The 17,565-nt window shown below is 38.4% G+C and overlaps 1 protein-coding gene across 1 annotated transcript; it reads right to left on the reverse strand.

The window, feature by feature from the left end:
* Window positions 1-12,447: 12,447 nt before the first annotated feature.
* Window positions 12,448-13,479, reverse strand: LOC138149888 (olfactory receptor class A-like protein 1). Its single transcript, XM_069073080.1, has one exon. The coding sequence runs from the start codon at window positions 13,408-13,410 to the stop codon at window positions 12,448-12,450; it is 963 nt and encodes a 320-aa protein (XP_068929181.1). The 5' UTR covers window positions 13,411-13,479.
* Between the last annotated feature and the right edge of the window lie 4,086 nt (window positions 13,480-17,565).

A 17,565-nucleotide genomic window follows, 5' to 3' on the forward strand; every position in this document is an offset into this window, starting at 1 on the left:
GTTTCTGCGGTGGCTAGCAGTGGCGGCAACGGTGGCAGCAGCAGCAGAGGCAGCAGAAACGTGAAACCCTTTTTGAGTCAGCCAGAATTTGTGCTAAGGACTCCTGCTGAGGACTGCCAGGAGCCGGAGCTGCTGGGAGCATGTTTTCTGGATGCTGGGTGGTTGCTGTGAGTGGGGAGAGGAGGACATTTGCCTGAGGTAGCCTGTTCTGTTTTAAAGGCTTGAGAATGTGGGTGCTTTCTACTTTATCTACCTGTGCCAATTTCATAACTACTCTGATGGCTTTCACTTTCTGGTTTTGGGACTCAGTCTTTTGGTATTTTAATAAATTTTCTAGCTTATTCCCCCATATGGCAAGCCTGATGACTCTAAACAAACTATGGAGCTATATAACCCACAAAATGACAGAGAGAAGCTAACTTCCAGCTGAAGACCGCCCAGCAGGCTGGCAGGAAGGGGCCAGTGAAGCACTCTGGGAGCTGAGCCCAGCCCCACCTGGGCCATAGCCTTTAGTCTCAGGGCACCCACAACCAGCCTCCAGCTGGAGGGATTTCAGATCACCAGCAGCTGTGGTGGTTTCCAGAATTATCAACCCATAGGTGCTAAGGACAAGGTGAGAGGTCAGTGCAGTGTGGAATTTGGGAAGCAGGAGTTTAGGAGTGTAGTCTGGCCATTGCCGTTGGGGCAAGAAGCAGCAGAGGCTGAGTCCATGCAGCCACTCCCATGTGGCTGCTTCAGAACTCCTGGCCTACAGATTGTAGGGGGACCAAGTGACCAGTCTGAGGGGTAATCACTCTTGCTTTAACCTGCTTGGATCTGGATTGCTGTCTAGGGTGGAGGTCCTGGGGTGCATGACCACTTTGCCAGAGCATGTGGAGGTGTCAGAGAAGGCACCCAAATAATAGCTTCAGCAGCTGCAAAAACCCCGGCAGCTTGAGACAAAGCTCCCCTTTCTGGTAGCAGAGTTGTACTGTGGTAAAAAGCTCAAAAGTCAAGTATTTGAGTGGCAGCATGAGCAGGCAAGGGAAGAAATGCAAGCAGAGCAATCCGACATTAGAATCCTATTTGGGGGACAAAAAAGATCAAAGCATGGAACAGGAGGAAGACAGTAAAGTCAGAATTTCTGCACCAAAAGCTTCCAAGAAAAAATATGAGCTGGTTACAGGCCATAGAGGAGCTTAAAAAGGATTTTGAAAACCAAATAAGAAAAGTGGAGGAAAAATTGGGAATAGACATGAGAACGGTACAAGAAAAGTATGAAATGAGAGTCAACAACATGACTGAAGAAAATAACACCTGTAAAAAAAGACTAACTCAAATGGTAAAAGAGGTTCAACAAGCCAATGAGGAGAAGAGTGCCTTAAAAGCTGAATTTGTCAGATGGCAAAAGAATCTCAAAAGGTCACTGAGGAGATTGCTTCAGAATTAGATTGGAACAAATAGAAGCTAGTGACTTTATGAGAAATCAAGATACTATTAAACAGATCCAAACAAATGAAAAAATAGAAGGCAATGTGAAATATTTCATTGGGAAAACCACTGACCTGGAAAATAGATCCAGTAGAGATAATTTAAAAATTATTGGACTACCAGAAAGCCATGATCAAGAAAAGAACCTAGAAATTATCCTTCAAGTAATTCTCAAGAAAAATTGCCCTGATTTTTTAGAACCAAAGGGCAAAATAAAAGTTGAAAGAATCCACTGATCACCTGCTGAACAAGATACCAAAAGGAAAACTCCTATGAATATTATAGCCAAGTTCTGGATTTCCCAGATCAAGGAGAAAATATTACAAGCAGCCAGGAAGAAATCATTTGAATATTGTGGAAACACAATCAGGATCTGGCAGCTTCTATATTGAGGGACTTAAGGGCTTGGAATATGATATTATGTAGGTCAAAGGAGCTGGGATTAAAATTAAGAATCACCTACCCAGAAAAACTTAATATCATGTTTCAGGGGAAAATATGGTCTCTAAGTGGACTAGAGGACTTTCAAGCATTCTTGACGAAAAAACCAGAGTTGAATAGAAAATTTGGCATTCAGACTCAAGAAGCAAGAGAAGCATGAGAAGGCAAACAGGGAAAAGAAATCATAAGGAACTTATCAGAGTTGAACTATTTACATTCCTACATGGAAAAACGATAATTGTAACTTATGAAACTTTTCTCATTATGAGAATCATTGAAGGGAATAGCAGTGTGTGTATACACACACACACACACACACACACACACACACACACACACACAGGAAAGAGTTTAGGATATGAGTATTAGCTTGAAATAGAGCTCAAACCCATACCCAACCTATCTCCTTCTACTCTCAAGATATCCATACTCCTGTTGACAAACATATCCCCAGTCTGCAAATCTACCAAGTGTGGCACAACTTTGTACTGGTGAAGTAGAGAATTGAGTGAATGGAAGAAGCCATGATCTGTGGAATGGGAGGGAAGGAGTGATTATATAGCACTCCACTAAACCTGAGAGAAAGAGCCCAGCATCTAAGTGGGGCTACTTCTTTACCCATGATGGTCATTTGGGGCAGAGACCCAAGAAGCTGAAATACTAATTACCCAGTAAGGGAGGCCAAGACACTTTGAGATTCAATCCCCAGAAAATCATGGAAAGAAATAGACAAACCAATAAAGAAATCAGAAATGAGTAATATGAGAAAATAAGGACGTATAAAAGGTTTCGGGCAGAAGAAAACTCAAAGACCTTAGGCAGAAGCAGATAAACCAACAGGGAAGACAATAGAAAAAATGTAGCATGTAATAAACAAATGCAAACAATAAAATAAGCAAAATATAAATATTATGAAACAAAACGAAAAGCGGAAAAAACCAACACCACGAAGCAAGAAATAATAAAGGAAAGCAGCCTAGAACTTTTGAACACAGTAAACAAATTGCCAGTTGAAAAAAATTTATACATCACTTCTAATAACAAAAATGCAAAAGAGAGAGTGTGTGTGGAGGGCGGTTGCAAACTCTAAAACCAAGATTAGTTAAAAACAAATTAACTGTTAAACAAGTTATATAAACATCTAACAGAAAGACTTTCAAATACAAAGAAAGGGAAATTTGAGTAACAAAAATCTTTTTTGCAACTGACAGAAAGAGGAAAAAGGATGGGAAAGGAATGGACCAAAGGAGACAACAGAATACTGTGTTCCAAAGACCAGTGGAGCTCAAAATACAACCCAGAGTAATCCACTTTACAAATCTGAGCTTCACTATAAATTTTTTAAAAAGAAAGTTCAATAACAAAAATGCATTCAAAGGACTCTAAGGAAAAACCACAGAGATGAAGAGATTATAAGCCTCTCAAAATAACACAGAAAACAGAAATACAGAAAGGATGAACAAATATAGAATTCAAACATAGCACTTGCAACAGAGTGATGACAGAAAGAATTAAGAGATTACTTAGCTTTGCATAGAGACAGTATTGAAAGTGGAAGCCAATTTTAAATGATGTTGGATCGCAGATGTGCAATGTGGTGAACAGAACCTGACAGTACCCCTCCTACTAGTGAATCGATGTTTTTGTGGGACTAAATTACAAAATGGGAGGGCACGTGGAATGGAGTAGGCATAGAGGATGATAGAGGGGAATATGTAATGTGTCCTGCTCAAGTCAAAGGATAGCAATGAGGGAAAGATGACTCCTATGATTTCTTAAGAAGAAAGAAACCTGTTGGGAATTGGGAGACAGAAATGGAAAGGAGTTAAGGAAAGGGAAGGTCTTGTTTTGGTAATGGGAGGAGGATGGTATTGATGAATGCTCCTATGGTTGAAGTGTGATGTTCTGTGAAGGGAGATGAGAACCTTGTACTGGACCTCTTGTCTGTCTCTATCTGGTGATGAGACACTTAACAATATGTGAGAACATGTGTCCTACCTAAGAGAATGACAAATGAGATTGGAGATGCCTAGTAAATAGGTCATGAACCCAAAGAGAAGATTTCAAGGCAAATTGGGAAGGCCGATGATCAGGTGAAGGGTGTAAAAAGATACTCCAAACCAACTACCGTGTGAACAATGGAGGTCCACAGTGTTGTGAATTGCTTTTTTTTTTTAGACTTTTTCTATGTATTGATCAGATATGCTAATTTTTTTCCTATTTTATTTTTGGTCTTTAAAAAATACTATTTAGGGGCAGCTAGGTAGCTCAGGGAATAGAACACTGACCCTGGAATCAGTTGGACCTGAATTCAAATACAGCCTCAGACACTTGACACATTTACTAGCTGTGTGATCTTGGGCAAATCATTTAACCCCAATTGCCCTTCCTTACCCCCTCCAAAAAAGAAAGACAAAAAATCCTATTTATTATTATGGGTAGCCATCTAGGAGATGTAAGAATAGGGATGTTAAAGGGAAACTATGTTGGTAAAAAAGACTAATAAAAACTTATTCAAAATTAAATACCTTCTGAGGAAATTAGGGAAGGAAGGGGCAGAATGTCTAAGTTTGAGAAGTTGTGAAAGATTCATGTTAAACAGCTGAGGACAAAGTACATTGCAGACATGGAAGTGAAGGGCATTGTTCGACAGAAGATCGAATGTTGCATATGAAAATCAGCAAAAAGGGGGCGGCTAGGTGGCAGTGAGTAAAAGTGCCGGCCCCATAGTCAGGAAGACCGGAGTTCCGTTCGGGCCTCAGATACTTAAGACCCACACACAAAATAACTAGCCTTGTAACCTTGGGCAAGTTACTTAAGCCCCTCCCCACCAAAAAAGAAAGAAAATCAGCAAAAAGTCCCCAGTAATTCCCTATTACCTAAAGGATCAAATGCACTCCTCACTTTGGCATTTAGAAGTGCTTCACAACATGGTGCTAACCTACTTTTCTACATTTTACAAAATTTCATGCTTTCCACTGTGCAGTCAAACTGGCATGCATATTTTTCTTCATGTCCTTCATATCCCCATTTCCCATTTTTATATCTTATACACAGCCTCTCCACTAAGCATATACTCATGACCTCCTCATACCCATCTTTTAGAATTCCTCATTTCCTTTGAAATACACTTCAACATCATCTTCACCCAAAGTATTTCCTCATCCTCCACCCCTCCTTCTGCTCCTCTTCAATCCATCAAGTCACCTTATGTATTTCTTTTGAATGTAACTTATAAATGTATGTTGTCTTTTCTCAAAGAATTTAAACTCCTTGAGGACTAGAAGAGTTTGACTTTTCTGTATCCTTAAGAGAGTATGGCACCTATGGTTTAAAAAAGGTCATTGTCCAACTGATTGTAGAATGTGTGAAGCTGAGGTATGTGGGAGCTATGTATGAAAGGATATTTGTATTTTTATTAAAATTTATTTGGACTTGGATATGATCTTAAAGGTAAAAGACAACCACTGGATTTTTTATTCATTATTTTGTTTTAGCAGGTGAGTGATACTGTCACACCTATGCTTTTGGAATATCACCTGGCAGTTATACATAACCATTGGTCCACTACCAAAGGCTTGAATATACAAAGATGAAGTATGGTGTGACATATACTCTACATGTATGTATACTTTCCAAGTATGAATACTCTTTGTCTTGCTTTTTCCCTTACCAATATTTCTCTGTGAGACCATAATAATATGACTATATTTTTGTTTTATTAATCAGTATTCAATTGCTCTTCTCCAAGCAACCAAGGCATATGAACTTAAAAACCTCCTTATTTTGACACATATGACAAATAGAAAAATTAGTGGTTGCAGGAAACATCTCTTAAATGGACTTCTCTACTTCCATTTCCTTACCTGGGCAAGATTCATGATAGTAATTGCTGAAAAACAATAGCATGAGTACCCTACTATTTATGATTCTGAGATCAATAGAATGTCAGTTGCTTTCTCTCTAGTCCTTGAGGTTAGTACCACCTTCGTGAATAACCTGCCTTTATACCATCACATAGATTAACTAAGACAGTTTCAACTGCTGCCATCACTGCCGTTTATTGTTAAGTAGCCACTGGATTAACTCAGACACATCTGGTTATTCATTTTGCAACTCTGACTCAGCAGTTGGCTTCCTTTTTTTTTTTTTAACTGCATCTCCCTGAAACAGCTTTAACTTGTACATGTTAGAACAAACTTTATGTTGTAAAATTTTTGGTTTTGCTTGGCCTGATAGAAAGGTTTCAACTCCTGCTTTTTGGTAATAATTTGATGTAGAAGGAACTTTCTTCTAGCTCCTTGTGATTGATTAGCTTGTCTCCTTTGGTGTGTATTTCTTATAAAAGTAGCAGATAGTGAGATTTTTGTATTCTTTTTCAGTGTCATTTTTCATTTTATTGAACTGTTTAAGTAATGCACATTTAATGTTGTAAGAGTGAGGTTTATGTTTCCCCATTTGTTTCTAATATAGTGTCCTTTGCGTTATGATTTTTTTTAGTTTCTTTTCCTCTTGTGAGGACAGTAATTTGTTTATTCAAGAAAATACCCTTACTCTATCTAAAGTCAGTTCTACTCTTAAAGACATCTTCTTTCCCATAACAATACCCACCTTGGTATCCTTTTCCCTAGTATAGCAAAATTGTTTAATGTATTAATTCACTTTCCTTTATTACTAGTTATGAAATTGTTACTCTCTTTTTATCTCTGTTAAGCAATAAGATAAAATGTTTATTCCTTCCAATCTCTACAGCATGTTTTATTAGTTTTTTTTTAATTTCCTGTGCTTGTCTTCTAAACAGGATTTATTTCACTTTTTCAGTTCTTTAATTCTCATTCTTTTTTTCCACTCTTGACTTTTAATTCTTTGATGAATGAACATTATGCTTATTTATAGTTTCTTTAACATCTGTATTCCTTATACAATTAAAGGTTCTAAGACACCAGTTTGCACTTCCCTCTTCTAACCAGCTTCTTGGTAATTCTTAAAACAGAGAATATAGAAATATTATCCCATGGCAAAAAATATTTCAATATTTGATAATGCAGTTTATTATTACCCTCTGCCTTTTCCAAGATCATTTCCCCATATGCTCTGATATCTTCTTTATTGGTGCAGGTCCACTCATCTTTTCGGGGGTATCGATTGCCTGTCAGGGCTGTAAATCCCCTATTAATTAGGCAGGAAACTATCCATTGAGGCACAACATGCTAGAGATAAAATCTTTGTGGATTATGTCCCTTTGAAGGTCCCAATCTCGGATTAAATAATATCTCTTTCCCGATGGGAACACTTTTCATAAGGACAAGGCTGTACAACTGAATAGAGATTTCAACTTTTCTTCACCTGGTTTTCACCCTTTCTGCCAGGGCCATCTTATTCCTGAGAGACTATAGCCCACACTCGCTGGTGACAACCTTGCCTGAAATTCAACTGACAACATAAAGGCCTTTCACTGAAAACTTTTGAACTATTCCCTCCTCTTCATCACATATCACTCAAATGCCTTTTGTCAAAGTGTCTTCCTTCAAACTACACTCACATAATGATGTGATGCTTCTCCATGTCAAGGCAAGCCCTTCCACATGCACATTGAATCTGGCTTCTCTAACATGTTGGGCCCTCTATCATCCTCTCTCACTTTTCCTAAATCTCACCCTATTAGATGATTTGTTATTGGCTACAACTCCATCCAAGTTTCCTCCATGTTAAAAAAAATTCCTTAGCCCATCAATATTTTCTACCGATTTTCCTATGTCTGTCCTCCTTTTTACAGCTAAAATCCTTGAGAAGCCATTGTACATTAGAGAAGTCATTCTACCTTTCCTTTCCCCTTTCTGTCTTTTTAGCTCTATGATTATTGTTCCTGACCTCATTATTCAAACATACATGTTCTCTTTTGACCTTTTAATTGCAAAATTCACAGGACTTTTCTTAATACTCATTTTTCTATAACTCTCTAAAGTTTTTGACATTGTCAATCACCTCTTCCTTGACACTCTCTTCTCTCCAGGCTTTCATGACCTTCTTCCTGGTTCTCATCTTACCTATCTGACCAATACTTTTTAATCTCTCTTCCTGAATCTTCATCCAAGTCAGCTCCATCTTGGCTATCTGACAGGACTCTGTCCTGGGACCTCTTCTGTTCACTCTGCATTTTATTTCATAGGTTAATTCTTAACTCCCAGTAATTTAGTTATGACATCTAATGCTGATATTTCTGTTTAACTTATTCAGTCACAGCCTTTTCCTTACATCCAGACTCACATCTCCAACTGCTTATTAGACATCTTGAACTGGGTGTCAAAATAGATACCTTAAACCCAACATGTCCAACTGAACTTACTGTTTATTTCTCAAACTTTCCTCTTTTCATCACTATTACTATTGAGAACAACATCATCCTTCCAGCTACCCAGCCTTTTAAGCCAAAATTACATATTATCTATTACTACTCACTCTCTCACCTCCCTTATACAATGTTGCCAAATCCTTTGTTTAGTTTTAACATCTCTTGAATAATTCCGTTTCTCCCTTCTGAAAAGCTACCACTCTGATGCAGATATGGGTCACCTCATACCTGTACTACTGCATTAGGCTACTGCTAGTTTCCTTATTCCAAGTCTGTCCTGACAGTAGTCCATCATGCACTCTGCTATCAAATTTGTCTTCCTAAAGTACAGGTCTGATCATGTAATCGTTCTTTTCAATAAACTCCATTGTCTCCCTGGCACCTTTAGGATCAGGCACAAAACCCTCTGATGGATACTCAAAGCTCTTCAAATCCTAGGTCCTTCCTATCTTTCCAGATTAAAAAAAAATCTTTCCTCCTATGCACTTACAAGTGACACTAGATATCGTGCTGCTCCTTTCTTAAACCACTACATTTCCAGATGGTGTGCCTTTTTCCAGGTTCCTCCACTATCCTTAAATTCTCTCCCTTCTACCCACAAGCTCCTGGCCTCTCTGTACTCCCTTGATATTCAGTCACATTCCCACTCTCTCTGTAAGAGACCATCCCAAGGATACCATGCTGCTAACATCTTTCTTCTGAGATTGCACCTATTTACACTGAATTTTTATTTCATTTAATCTAATAGTTTAAATGTTTTCTCTGCTTAAGGTAACAGATGATATTTTTGTCTTTACTTGTATCCTTTGCACTTATCACAGTGCCTGGCATTTACTAAGAAATTCTAAGTCTTATTACTAGTGTTGTTCATGAGAGCAAGGAAAGTAACCCAATACTGATTACATTAATTCCTAAGTACTTAATAAAATATTTATGTAGCCTCCATGGAAGTGTCATTATGCATTTCATCCAAGTCTTTCATTTTACAAAGGATAATCTGGTGAATAATGTTAACATGACTTACCCAAGATAAAACAGTTATCTAATATTAGTATATGCAGAAAGTCCTGAGTCTTCGTGATGATCATTCTTTTTTTTAAATCAAATGCTTTATTAACTTCTAGTTTACATCATTCATTTCTGCAAGATTTTGAGTTACAAATTTTCTCCCCATTTTCCCCCAACCCACCACCCCAAAATAGCCATCTCACTGAAAATCCCCTCCTCCAATCTGTTCTCTCCCATATCTTCTCCTATACCCCCTTTAACTTTGCAGTAGGGCATGGTGGATCTCTATGCCCCATATACCTCTATGCCCTGTATATCTTATTTCCCAATTATATGTAAAATGATATTGATTATATATATATACACACACACATTAGATTTTAAAACTTTGAATTCCAGATTCATTCCCTTCCTCCCTTGTCACCCACCCTTACTGGGAAGATAAGCAATTCAATATAGGTTGTACATGTGTAGCTATGCAAAGCATTTCCACAGTAGTTATATTGTAAAGACTGAGTATATTTCCCTCCCTCTTATTCCACCTCCCACTTGTTCTATTCTCTACTTTGATCCTGTTCTTTTCCAAAAGTGGGTGCTTCCAACTTCCCTTCCCCCCAGCCTGCCCTCCCTTCCATCATCCTCCCTCTCATCCCTTTCCCTCCTACTCTCCTGTATTTAGTGTGTATGTCATTGCCTCCCTAAGCCAAATTCAATGAGAATAAGGTTAACCCATTCCCTTTTGACTTCCTCTTCTTCTCCTCCTTTGTCATCATTTTCCCTTACCTATTCTATATGATATAAATTACCCCAATTTGTCTCTCCCTATCTTCTCCCATTATATTCCTCTCTTACCTCTTAATTTCACCTTTTAAGTATCATCCCTTCCAATCAAACTGGTCCTGTGCCCTCTATCTATGTATACTTGTACACATGTATACACACATGCACATATGTATTCATATATCCACATGCTCTCCTATATAGACATATATATGCATACAAACACACACACACACACACACACACACACACACACATATATATATATATATATATATATATATATATATATATATATACTCATTTCTATTCCCTTCAATTATTCTTATACTGAGAAACATTTCATAAGTTACAATTATCATTTTTCCATGCAGGAATGTTAATAGTTCAACTTTGATAAGCTCCTTATGATTCCTTTTCCCTGTTTACCTTCTCATGCTTCTATTGCTTCTTGTATCTGAATGCAAAATTTTCTATTCAATGCCAGTTTTTTCATCAAGAATGCTTGAAAGTCCTCTATTCCGCTGAATGACCATATTTCCCCCTGAAACATGATACTCAGTTTTGCTGGGTAGGAGCTTCTTGGTTTTAATTCCAGGTCCTTTGCCTTCCAATCCATATCCAAGCCCTTCAGTCCGTCAGTGTAAAAGCTGCCTGATCTTGTGTTATCCAGATTGGTTTCCACGGTATTCAAATTGTTTCTTTTGGTTGTTTGTAATATTTCCTCCTTGATCCGAGAACTCTGGAACCTGGCTATAATATTCGTAGGAGTTTTCTTTTTGGGATCTTTTTCAGGAGGTGATCAGTGGATTCAACCTGTATTTTGCCCTCTGGTTCTAAAACCTCAGGGCAATTTTCCTTGAGAATTTCTTGAAGGATGATTTCTAGGTTCTTTTTTTGATCATGGCTGTCAGGTAGTCCAATAATTTTTAAATTATCTCTCCTGGATCTATTTTCCAGGTCAGTGGTTTTCCCAATGAGATATTTCACATTGCCTTCTATTTTTTCATTTGTTTGGATCTGTTTAATAATATCTTGATTTCTCATAAGGTAACTAGCTTCCATTTGCTCCAATCTAATTCTGAAGGAATGATTCTCTTCAGTGAGCTTTTGAGATTCTTTTTTTCCCTCTGGCAATTTTGGTTTTTAAGGCATTTGTCTCCTTATTGCCTTTTTGAGCCTCTTTTACCATTTGAGTTAGTCTATATTTTAAGGTGTTATTTTCGTCAGTCAAGTTGTTGACTCTCATTCCATAATTTTCTTGCATTGTTCTCATGTATATTCCCATTTTTTTTCTCCACTTGTCTTATTTGGTTTTCAAAATCCTTTTTAAGCTCTTATATGGCCCATAACCAGCTCATATTTTTCTTGGAAGCTTTTGGTGCAGGAGTTCTGACTTCACTGTCTTCCTGCTGTTCCATGCTTTGATCTTTTTGTCCCCCAAATAGGAGTCTAATTTTGGATTCCTCTGTTTGCTTTACTTCCCTTTTTTACTCATTTTGCCACTCAATTACTTGACTTTGGGGCTTTTTGCAATAGTAGAACTCTACTACCAGAAATGGCAACTGTGTCCCAAATTGCTGGGTTTTTCTCAGCTGCTAAAGATATTAGTTGGGTGCCCTCTCTGAAGCCTCCACAAACTCTGGCAAGCTGGTCATACACCCCCAGAATCTCCTCCCTAGACAGCAATCCAGATCCAAGCAGGTTAAAACAAGAGTGATTACCTCTCAGACTGCTTTCTTGGTTTCCCTAAAGCCTGCAGGCCAGGAGGTGAAGCTGCCCTCTGGTGGTGGCTGCATGGCCTCAGCACCTCAATGACTTCTGTCTCTAGGGGATAAAGGCCAACTCACTCCCAAACTACCAGATCACAAAGTCCACACTGCACTGACTTCTCACTTTGTCCTTAGCATCTCTGGGTTGATAATTCTGGAAACCACCACAGCTGCTGGTGATCTGAAGTCCCTCCAGCCAGCTGTTGTTCAGGCCCACCCTGGGGCTAAAACCTCCAGCTTGTGTGGGGCTGGGGTGGGCTCCAAGAGTGCTGTGCTGGCTGCTTGCTGCTGGCCTGCCAGGCTGTCCTCAGCAGGAGGTTAGCTTCTCTGTGTCATTTTGTGGGTTCTGCAGCTCCAAAGTTTCTTGAGAGTCACCTTTTACATGAATTGGAGGTGGTGGCAACCAGAGTGCAGAAGAATTCCTGTTTCTACTCTGCCATCTTGACCCTTCCCCCCTGATGATCATTCTTAAAACAAAAGGTAGAAGAGAAAGAATTTTTTTTATCAAATTTGTTTATATGATGCTAAATTTTCAGGTGGTATTTTTAAAATCCCCAATTGTTGAGTTACATATTCTTTCCAAGCCTGAAAGACAAATTCAGAGTTACTAAGGGGAGATTGGCTTCATGGGTTGACTAATCCATCCATTAAATCCTTATGAGGTCTTTGTGCCTTTCCAGGTGTAAAATGAAGCTTTGGGATACGACTCTCACTGACAATTTGCAATAAGGGACAGAGGGCAGGAAAACATCCACCAAAAAAGCTTGCAATGGTGTCCAACTCCGCGTGTTTTTCAAAATTAAAAGTTTCATATAAGATGATACAGTTATTGATCCAGTAGAACAAAACAAAACAGGTCACAAGCAAGAGGATGGTCTGTGTGGCCTTGACCTCAGGGAAGGATCTAGGAGAATGACTATTGCTATAAATGTGCTGCACTTGCTTGCTATGTCTATAGAGGAGAAGCACAATGTGGGTACTGGACAAGCAAATAAGGAAATGAAAGATAAGGTCATGAAAAATAATACCAAACATAAATGCACCAGCAGAATAACTATCATTTCTCGTTGATCTTACTATGTAAATATGTGAAACATAACGATACCTAGAAATTGTGGAATTTTTGGTTGCTTCGGTAGCTTCAATGACACTGATGTAGATCAAAGCATTGGTGATCCAGAAAAAGAGGAAATAGTGTAAAGTGTATTTAGGGGCTCTCACTTTGATGCTTGCCAACACAGAGTTGTGGGGACTGATGATTAGAGCCTGGAACATACTCATAAGACTTGTTGTGCAGACAGAAAATCCCCGTGCAACTCTGTAAATGTACATGAGGGCCTTACATGCTAAGTCATCTAAAAAATGTCTCATGCCAAAACAAAACATGACTTCTGGAATGCCTCGGGTAAGAAGAATTACTATATTGGCCAAAGTCAAATGAGCAAGAATCAAATCCATTGGCTTTTTCTGTTGAGGCTTTTTGAAGTAGATACAAACATAGAACATGAACAGCAGCGAATTCCCTATAAAACCAATGGCACATTGAAGGAAGAATATCACACCAAAGAACAGCTCACTAGATACCATTTGTATTCAGAGATTCAGTAGATATGATGCCACAATTAATGGAAGAACCTAAAAAAGGAAGCAGTAGATAATCTGCACTTTAAATTATGGAACTGCATGATGTCCACAAACATTACAATAATGTCCTATACCTTCCAGCAGGTGAAATGTTGAGAATCAATAGTGTCCTATGTCAAACATCCATAGGATCTTATATCTAGAACTGGACATTACCACAGGGACCCTGGATTCCAATCTCATTACTTTCTAAATGAGGAATCTGAGGTATTGGGCAGTGAATTGAATTGAAACCTATCACCAGAAAAAGAGTAGTAAAATGATTTCTACAGTGCAGTATCTTACTTCTTTTTTCTTTCCAGGAATTACATTGCATCCCCATTGGACTTTACTGGATACATCAATTAATAGTTTACACTTATTTTACATTAAAATAGGTAAAAGATTTTCTTGATAAAAAAATAAAAGGCCACTGTAGTAATACTTTCCAAATTTCGCAACACACAGAGCTCACCACACACACACAAAAGAATATTGCATTTTCCTCTCTTGCAGGACTTTCCCTTTGCTCATGAGTCTCTTCATTGCTCTACCCAAAGCCCTCCTCACCTGAAATAGTCTACCCATGCAGTCAATTTTCATATAATTATTTTCTATGTGGAATGCTGCCATCTGGATGTTTATTTTCACCATTCTCTCCTGAAAACATTCAAAGTCAGCAATGTGTTTGAGGTGCTGTCGTTTGTATCTATATAATTTTCATTTTCTCTTGAAGAAGGTTGTTTTGGTGGAAGTGGATCAAATTCTCACACCTGAAAGTGTGAGAATAATGAGCTCAAGTTGACACTTAGACTCCTATTAAACTCCATAGAACAAGACATTTTATTCCTTGTGATCCATCTTATTTCATTAAATTATATGTATGGAATGACTGTCCTATTCTAAACCATTTTCTGAATCTATTTTGCAAAAGTTCAGGACCAAAGGATTGTGCTGATGTGTATTATCTAATTGATCTACAAAAGTTTCTCCATATGTTGGTACTTTATATACAACTCACATTTATGTTGATTTTTATACTCCTACTGATCATTTAAAATAGTGCCATAATGATGTTGCATCCTTGCAGATTTTCCAAATTCTTAATTATGTTGTATGGTCATCAGAGTAACAGAAATAGTGACATCATCTTGATAACTTTTGCTAGAGTGTCAATAAACCTTTTCAAATGTCTACTGTATGTCAGTATGCCAAGTGGTGGGGGTAAAAATAAAGGCAAAAACTAGTCCTTTCTCTCCAGAACTTTAGAATCTTATAGGAAACAAAATATAAAACAAACAAAGTTCAAGCAAGCTAGGTACCAGATAGTTCTCAGAGCTGGAAGATGCAATATTTTATTCAAGAAACAGCAAAAATGTCAATGTCACCGGAGCACAGAGTACCTGGGCAAGTAAGTATACATTTTTAAGAAGATTGGAAAGGTGAGATGGGATACATTATGAAGAGCTCTGAACACACTTGTGACAGAAAGTCAGTTTTATTGAGTGGGGGGGGGATGGGGAAGACATGGTTAGATATGTACTTTGGAAGTTTATTTTGACAACTAAGTACAGCATGGACTGAAGCTAGGAGGCATCTGAAGTAGGGAAACAAATCAGCAGGCTATTGCAATAGTCCAGGCATGAACTGATGAAGGCCCTCACCAAAATGTTAGCAGTGAAAGAAAAGAGAGGATAAAAATGCAATTGATGTTACAAAGGTAAAATCTAAAGTATTTCACCACAGATTAGACATGGGGTGTGTGAATAAGGAACTCAGGGTGACACTTAGATGACCTGTCTGCTTGCCTAGAAGATTGGTGTTAGCTCTAAAGTAAGAGAGAAGTTACAAAGAGCAGTGTGTTGTGTGCAAAACTAACAAGCTCAGCTTTGAATATGTTGAGTTTTATGTCTATGGAACAACCAATTTGAGATCATTAATAAACAATTGGAGATGGAAGACTGCAGGTCAAGAGATAGGATAGGGATGGACAAATAGATTTCAGAATCTTTAGCTTACAGATGCTAATTGACTCACTGAAAGCTGATGGGATAATCAAGTCAAACAATATAGATGGAGAGGAGACTATGGTTAAAGGACAGAGTCCTATGCATTGCCCAAGGTGAGGTGGCATGACTTGGATGAAGATCTAGCAAAAAAGACCAAGGAGTGATTAGATAGTTCAGGAGAGAATCAGCTTCCTGAAAACTTAGAAGGAAGAATGTATCAAGAAAGTGATCAACTGTGTCAAAGGGTAAAGAGAGGTCAAGAAAGATAAGGATTGAGAAAAAATTATTTTTGGCACTTAAGAAACTGTTTATCCCTTTGGGGAGAGCAGATTTCATTGGATGTTGAAGTAAGAAGTCAGATTGTAATGACATAAAAAGAAATTCAAAGGAAAGGAAAGGAGTCACATTTAGCCAAAAGGGGGATGATAGATACAGTCTTGGGATTCACTGAGTAAGGACTTTTTAGCATTTGGTAGACATAAATGTAATAGGGAATAGATAAAGAGCCAGTGGATAGGGAGAGACATGAGAAACTTTAGTGATTGGGGGAAATCTGCTGGCGAAAATAAGATGGAAAAGGATCCCCTCATTAAGTGAGATAAAGGCGAGGAAGTGGTGGAAAGCATATAAGTGATAAGAAATAACAAAGAGAGAAGAGGGACCTATAAAGGAATGACTTTAAATTTTTCAGTAAAGTATGAAAAAATTATCTCAGCTGAGAGGAGAGATCCAAAAGAGACAAAACGGTCGAGAAGAATGAGTGAGACAGTGAATTAAATGGGGAGGATTAAAAGGATTGCGCTATAGCATTCGGAGCCTAGTTATTGGGGTTATTGATGAATTGGGTTATTGACCAAATTTATAGTGGGCCCAATCAGCACAGTTTCCCCACACTTTGTTTTGTTTTTACCGGTATCTTCAGTTGCATGTCTGTATGGAGAAAAGAAAGCAGATTTGGGAGCAACACGTGCCAAAGACTTGGGGCAGCAATATAAGGGATAAGCTAAGGCACAATGAATTCAAGACAAAACAACAGCAGGGAATTCGAGGGGTTCTTCAGGGGGTTAGGGTGTTAAAGAGAGGACAGTGTAGCTAAAACAGGGGTGATTATCTGGGAAAGAATTGAGGCATCGAGGGCCTGGAGGTCACAGTGTTAATGAGGAACTGCATCTTTCATACAAAGTACATTATAACTAGGGTGGATGTAAACTGCCAATTTTTAAAAAATTCAACCCTTCTACACTGGAAAATCAGAACATCCAGTGCATTGGAAGGAGCTGCTTAACACATATCAATGTTGAGTGATTTGTTTAAGGTTACCTAGCTACTACGTGATGGTAGCAAGACTTGTTCCCAAATCTTTATGTCTCCAAATTAAACTCCCTGTACTCTAAGCTAAAAAATAAAAAAAAAATATTTCAAGCTATGAAATAATGTGTAATAGTAATAGAATTTGAAGATCCCCTTGTATTTGCAATCAAACAGCTACTTAACACCTTGTTCCAAGTTAATGATTCTGTCTATTATTAAAACCCAGAACTTGGGAATCCCACAGTGGGATGGACCTGTTGATGTAATAGGAAGGGGCAGAAGAGGGAGGAGTTAATACTGTATATAAGGAAAAGCCCAAGCTGAGAGAGGCCAGAACTGCTTGGATTGAGCTTCTGGATGCTGGACTGCTACTGCTGGAGGGAGAGAGAAGAGAACTGAGGACTGAACTGAGAAATGAGAAAAGAAGAGAACTGGGAATAGGCATGGCTGTGGTGTCAGTACTTTGTCTTTTTTGATGTTACTTTTTCAGATTCTTCTGCTGTTAGAGGATGGTGATCTTGTTACAGAAGCCCCTGGGACCTTGCTCCTGGTTCAGAAGCCAGGAAAGAGGATTTCCTTGTTGTAGGTATACAGAAATCCTGGAGGAGGGCCTTGCTGGTGTTTTCCGAGGTCATGGAATTATACTGATGATTTGTGTTGAGTCGTATGATCTTGTTCGTGGCTCTGAGTTGATTTCACAGGAAGAAAGTGAATTTATGAAGATGGTGGTGATATTTATGAATGTTATTATGATTTTGTTAAGCTTTGTCTTCCCAGGAACAGATACTGTGAAGGACTT

This window comes from Petaurus breviceps, unplaced genomic scaffold, assembly GCF_028583685.1.
Source record: "Petaurus breviceps papuanus isolate PSGF00001 unplaced genomic scaffold, PetGlider_PUasm1.0 90864, whole genome shotgun sequence".
Classification (NCBI taxonomy): domain Eukaryota; kingdom Metazoa; phylum Chordata; class Mammalia; order Diprotodontia; family Petauridae; genus Petaurus; species Petaurus breviceps.

Bases quoted from the DNA above. Each gene is read 5' to 3' on its own strand.
- LOC138149888 (XM_069073080.1), bottom strand. From the start codon at position 13,410: ATGGTATCTAGTGAGCTGTTCTTTGGTGTGATATTCTTCCTTCAATGT.